This window comes from Myripristis murdjan, chromosome 17 (genome assembly GCF_902150065.1).
Source record: "Myripristis murdjan chromosome 17, fMyrMur1.1, whole genome shotgun sequence".
In the NCBI taxonomy this organism is placed as follows: domain Eukaryota; kingdom Metazoa; phylum Chordata; class Actinopteri; order Holocentriformes; family Holocentridae; genus Myripristis; species Myripristis murdjan.
The window spans coordinates 17,346,018-17,352,366 of record NC_043996.1 but is presented as its reverse complement, the minus strand read 5'-3'; the positions used below and the strand labels follow the sequence as shown (position 1 = coordinate 17,352,366).

The window sequence follows — 6,349 nt, the reverse complement described above, 5'->3', positions numbered from 1 at the left end:
CACACGTCCTATAGAGTTAGCCGACTATAGTCCCTCAGAAGTGGTCATGCAGCAAACATAATCTGCATAACTGCACCCAGCACTAAGAACAGAGAGGCTCTATGCCTGCACCGTGCTGAGGGACTTGAAGTTGGCCTGCACTCCGCCTGGTGTGACCCCACCCCTGGTAAATACAGGGTTGGAGGTTTCCTCCACGGTTAAAAATACACTTGCTTCTCAGCAGAAAGGGGAAAAAAGCCAGAATTCTTCTCTCCACCATGCCTATTGTGTAGAGGAGGTAAAGATTTGCTTTTCAACACTTAGATTAGCATCAGTCTGTTACGACAGCTTGGTACAAGATATTTTATTATCTGAGGAATCAGCAGAGTTGTATCTGTGACTGTGTTGTAATATTTGCAATGTTGTGAAAACTCAAAAGTGTCAGTAAGTACATAATGTTACGGTGAATGGCAATGCTGGTAAATACGCCATGAAAAAGCAGCTGTTGAAGTGGTTTAAGTTACTGTACAAGGCAACACGGTGCAAAGGGTGTTTGCTATTCATGATTTTTTTTTTTCTTTTTGTCCCGCCTATCTTTTGTCCCTCATGAGTTCCCATACTCTACTGCCTGTTACATCATCAGCAGCCGGTTTGCAAAATGTTGCAGGGCAGGCATAGGCCTAAATCCAGAACTTGATTCTACTTGAATCCGAAGTTAAGGCAAAGTTTATGAACCCGGTGGCCTTGTGTTTGGCAGATTCAAACTTCACACCACAATCTCTATGCAGAAAAGACGTTGCTGTACTAGTTGCACTGAAGTGGAAGAGAGCCACTCTGAGTAACTTCCTTGTTTGAGCTGGGAATGTATTAAGATCTGCTGTTACGGCTTCTCTTACTCCATGCCAGGTGAGTATTTCCCATGAAGTTTTGTTTGCTTTAGTGTCAGAAAATCTACTCAAGTTGTATTTGTAAATGGCTTAAAATTCATTCAGTACAGGCTTTAACTGATTATTACTGCTGCCATAATGATACAAAGTTTAGTCTCTCGGGCTGTATTTGGGCTAAATAACACACATGGACAAGTTACCAAGTTGCACTTTTCTATCAAAGCTTAAAAAAATGAATAAATAAATCTAATGCTATGACCATACATGTTCACAGGGCAATTTCTCATTTAGTTTTTTTTTTTGTATCTCTTTTGTTTGGTCTGTTGAAGAGACAGAGGAGCCGTGAAATCATGTAGCACACGTTCTTGAGGAAATGAGACAACGTTAGAAAGTCAGATGTGATCATATTGGCCTTTGTGAAGAACTGAAAGTTGAAAATGGATGAAAAGAGTCCCGAACAACAGGGGACCGGGTTGCAAGATGTTTTTAGGATCCTGACAAGGGTGCCAGAGGAACGACTGGTGAGCCTGACATTCCAGCTGGGTGAAACCCCGGAAGAGGTTATCGTGCACGCCTTGTGTCTCATCTTGCTCCAGAAAGGAACGCAGGCCCTGAACAAACTCCAGACTCTCAAGGACAGCTACCTTGCTAACCATCTGGCTGAAAAATGGCGCACAAGCAAAAAGCTGGAAGACTTCCAAGTTATATGTGGCCATTTTCAAGAGTTTACAGTAAAACTGTTGGCAGAATTGGCCAGAATTTTCAAGGTATTGTCTGAGCAGAGGCTGTGTGAGCCACTTCTGAGAAACTTGGCGTATCAGAGAGCTCTTTCCATTGATAACGACAAAACAAATGACGGTACACATCTAGAATACACATCTACAGATGAGCTGAGAGAAGAGGCTAAAGTTGTGTGCGGGCCTCAGTTTGCAGAGTGGATGTCTTCCTTCAAGGAACTTCGATTAGGGTCTGACCATGATCCTCACAGTGGCCTGAACAACGGGAACTCAGCTTTAAAACTGTCGGCATCCCAGGATCAGTCGGAGAGTGCTCACAGTCTGCCGAGCTCGTTACAGGCTAGCTCCTCTATAGCCTCATATCCTACCCACTTAGAGATAAGTTTAGCGTCAACAACCACATGTCAAGAGGACAAAAGCGGTCCAGCAACGTCAGGTCAAACCCATCCATGTTCTGCCCTCCCCCTTGTTAGCGAATCTGTCATTAAAAATGATTCAGGGCGATCTAATTCATCTAAGGAGTCCATTTTGTCTACAGAACAGAGACATTCAAAGATGGACACTTGTGGCCGTACAACATTGCCAGCAGAGTCCAGGAGGCTTGAATCCAGTGAACCCATTTTGTTTAAAGAAGGGAGAGAGTCAAAGACGGGCAGTCAAGGCCCTGCAGGATTAGCAGCAGAGTACAGGAGGTTGGACCGTCATGTTGCCCAGAATGTTCAGGACCAAACCGCAGTGAAAACCACTGAGCTAAAATCGGCAGCACCTACTGCAGCAAACACTTGTCTCCCTAAGATAAATGATCCAAAAGAGATGCATGAAAGGGAAGGCACAGAAGAGGAGGAAGAGGCGACATTTTACTCATTTGTTATCCTGCACGCACAAGAGGATGCAGAAATGGCTGAGCGCATGAGGGAGAAACTGGAGTCTATCATCGGTGCTGAAGGGGCAACTTTCTCCGGGGACTTTGAAATCCCCGGGAAGAGGACCCTAATGTGTGTAGAGGATGCTATCAATAACTCAGCCTTTACCATTCTGCTGCTCACCCGCAACTTCCACACCCGTCTGCTCGAGGTGGAAACAGACTCTGCCCTCATCAACTCCATAAATAAGAAACACAAGTACAACACTGTCATCCCCCTGCTGCCACAGGAGAACTGCATGTCCAGGCACAGCATGCCCATAATTCTGCAGACAGTTGTTCCACTAGTGGAGAACAAGACCTTCGACAAGAGAATAAAAAAGGCCTTATCTCCAAAAGCAATTGAATCTCAGAGGAAGGTGTGGGCTGAGGAGCAGAAGGTGAAAGAGCAGATTAGGCGACAGGAAAGACTGAAACTACAAAACAAGAATGACGAGCAGTTCATACGTGAGATGCGGAAAGTGAAGATGCTCGAGCATGAGAGACAGAGACTTTTCCTGCAACAACTTAATGTGCGCGGTTCCCCAAACATTCCCGGTTTTCCTTATTCCTGCATGGGACCTGAGTCACCACAACAGGTTGGTGAGGATGGGCGAGTTTGGTGGCCACAGTCCAACATTCATATTGAAAATGCTAAGTACATCATGATTGGTAATGACTCTCAAATGACTGTGGAACTGGGTGGAGTTGTCGACAAAGATGGGATAGTTTACAATGAGGACAGTTAAAACAATTGTGCTTTTTTAGTTATTTCATTACTTTAGGCTGTAATTACTGTATAAAAAATTAGAGCAACAGTCCAAACACTAAAATGTCACAGCTGGCACAAAGGTACCAATTTGCTGCAAACTGTTTCAAAGTAATATATAAAGCACTTAATGGTAGCAATTTCAATAAATGTACTGTTATAAAATGAGGTAATCAAGCAGTATAATATGCAACTCATTTGAACAGACAAGCCTTTTCAGCGGGGATTAAATCTTTTACTGCTGCTGAACATTTGCGGTGAATATTTAGTTGAGGACTGCCATCTACTGACCAATAAGATGATGTGTGCTTCCTGACCTCACTGGCTGCATGAACCCACTACAGACACTAGGGGGCAATGCTGACACATGATCCTGATTGCAGTCCACAGGATCTGGTGAAGAGCAGTGTCACAAAATCATCTGTACTGTCAACTGATGACTATGAGGTTTAGATTGTTTAGGTTTAGGTTGTATTTCACACAAAGCTGTAATTTCTATGGGTGCATTCATTGTGCAAATTACAGTTGTGATAATGTAGTGTAACAGTGATTTCTTATCCATATCATGAAGGGTAAATAGTTCTCTTTCCTGCAGTTGAAAAATATCTCAAAACTATTTTATTTTCCTCTGACTTTGACTGTGTCACCTCATTTGGACCACTGCAACTCTCTTTACTGTCTCTAGTAATGTAGATTGATAAAATTGCTGTACTTTTTTCTTATTTATTTCTTATCCCCTCATTTTTTAACTACTGGTTTGTGTCATTTGCCTTTATTTTTCTCCTTATCTGGTGTTCTCAGAGTCACTTTGTAATTTTGATTCGAAAAGGGCTTTATAAATAAAGCTTGAGTTTGTTATTGCTATTGAAGACACGTTAATCCATCCAGACATGAGCCTGACACCACGGCTAAATCTGTATTCATTGTGCAATTTGTGCATGCTTGCTTTACACTTAATTTCTTATCTTGCAACTGATTGTTTTGCATTCAACACTGACTGGAAGTAATTACAGAAATTAAGTAATTAACCGAATGGTTAAGCATGAATAGCATGACAAATATAAGAAATTTAATACAAAAGAAAACCATTCATGAAGCACTGTTCTCAAGATTTGAAAAACTCTTGACTTTTATGGCTTGGTTTGTAAATCAAGCATGTAGGTTGTGTATATTTGCTTTTGTTGTTATTAGTTTACCTGCATCCCTTGTCATATATATACTACTGGACAGTCTACACTGAAATTTCAGTGGTGTTCAACTACTGTTTAAATACAAAAACCATTCAGATATAACCAAATGATACAAGAAAAAGTAAATAAACTGCAAGGAAAAGCCACTTCACTATCTGCAACAAACAGACCCACCAGCTGTCTTACCAAGATTCTGATTTTACTGCATAATCAAACTCTCCTTGTAGACGGGACTGGCTGAATTTTATTTCCTTGTCGGCAATTAGAAAAATTGATCCTCTAGATCTGACAGTTCAGACAGTAACTTGATGCACTGTGCTGTGGTGGCTGAGTTGGCTCTGAGCAGACCCTGTGACTGTGAGTCCAAATCCAACCCCTCCCTGGTTTCACCTTCACTGTGAACCATCAAATAAAGGCAACACACACACACACACACACACACACAAACACACACACACTTAAGCACAGTGGTAAAAGAAATACTAGTAATCCTCATGACTAACTTGCACACATCGGTCTTGCATTGCTCGGCTAAAATTTGCTGAAAAAAGAGTATTGCTCATCACCACCAAGAGAGTTTGGAGAGTCATCTGCAAACCTGGAAACCTGTAATCACCTGTTCACACGAAAACATTCGACCTGAGTGGGTCTCAGGACAAAAACGTGTGACGAGAGTGTGAAGAGGTACCTGTGACTCATGATGGCCTCATTATCTAATCTCCTACAACTTATAATATTCATGCAAGGAATTATTGTGCCTGTGGTACTTAGTAGTGAGTTTAATGACCTTATACTTGATATGTCTGGTCAGTACTTAATGCATTTTATTTAGCCAGCACCTCTCATACAGCTCAAAGCTCCACACAAAATAATAAAAACGCTTAAAGAGCTTTACAATGGAAAAAAAAACAAAAAAAAAAAACAATGACTATATTTTCTCACAGAGTCTCATAGTGTGTGTGGGCACTTAGTTTAGAGACCTTAAACACCTTGTTATAGTTCTATAAGGGCATTCAGCTGTTCCTGTTGTGCATACATTCAAAAACTGGGAACGGCAACTGAGACTGAGTCAAAACTCCGACTGCCAGTAACTCCACCTAGGTTTTTATAATACTGTGGTGGATTGACTCCCCAAAGAAGAGGAGGCATAATGGCCAGTGGATAGACTGGGTGGGTGGATCGCGCATGCGCAGTACGCTCTCTCCTCCGATCAGTGCGGCAGGAAAAGCGCAGAGGAGACGCCGCCGAGATTGAAGGGGGAGAAGAAAACAGTTATAAAAGAAGAAGAAAAACATGGACATTGACAGGCGTAGCTCCGCGCCTCTGACGCCATCCCCTCGGCTTGGATTTTAGTGTTCAGTGTGCCACAGGACTGGGAGCGGCGCATCCCATATTCCACTATGCTGGACAACCTGAGGATAATGCCAGCGAATGGAGGAAATCTTCGGAAACCCCACAAACGCTAAACTGCTCCGTGGCGGCAGGGTTTAGAGGATTTTTATCGGAGCTTCGGGACATAAAACTGAGCGTGGTGCAGATGTAACCGCGGTGCGCCCTTGGGTATCGCCAACTCGCCGTCCTCCTCAATATCAGGCCACATTCAAAGTTTTTTCAGGAGAAGGGGAAATTTGGTGCATTGAATTCCTCTGGACGGGATGTCATCCGCTGCTAGGAGGAATTCCTCAGGCTGACTGATATTCCAGTTGCAGTGTAACGGGATCCTGAGAGTCCTGGGGTGAAGATGGGTGATGCGGCAGAGGAGAGGGGGATGAGACGGACCTTCATCGTCCCCGCGATCAAGGCTTTCGATCATTACGACTTTACAAGGGCTAAAATATCATGCAGCCTGACGTGGCTTGTGGCCAAAGCTTTCGGCTCGGGTAGGT

At 43.1% G+C, this 6,349-nt stretch overlaps 2 protein-coding genes across 4 annotated transcripts in view; both read left to right on the top strand.

Moving 5' to 3' along the window:
- The first annotated feature begins 632 nt into the window (after positions 1-632).
- Positions 633-4,095, top strand: ticam1 (TIR domain containing adaptor molecule 1). Its single transcript, XM_030075498.1, has 2 exons — positions 633-885; positions 1,196-4,095. Exon 2 carries the CDS (start codon positions 1,304-1,306, stop codon positions 3,251-3,253), a length of 1,950 nt encoding a protein of 649 aa, XP_029931358.1. The 5' UTR covers positions 633-885; positions 1,196-1,303; the 3' UTR covers positions 3,254-4,095.
- A 1,587-nt stretch (positions 4,096-5,682) lies between these two features.
- The window catches only part of camsap2b (calmodulin regulated spectrin-associated protein family, member 2b), a 36,398-nt gene continuing 35,731 nt past the window's right edge, over positions 5,683-6,349 (top strand). For 2 of the 3 annotated variants that reach the window (XM_030074571.1, XM_030074569.1), the window contains exon 1: positions 5,683-6,343. In XM_030074571.1, coding sequence (XP_029930431.1) covers positions 6,205-6,343 — 139 coding nt within the window. In that variant the 5' untranslated portion in view covers positions 5,683-6,204. The remainder of the gene's footprint in view (positions 6,344-6,349) is intronic. The other variant, XM_030074570.1, reaches the window with a different exon arrangement.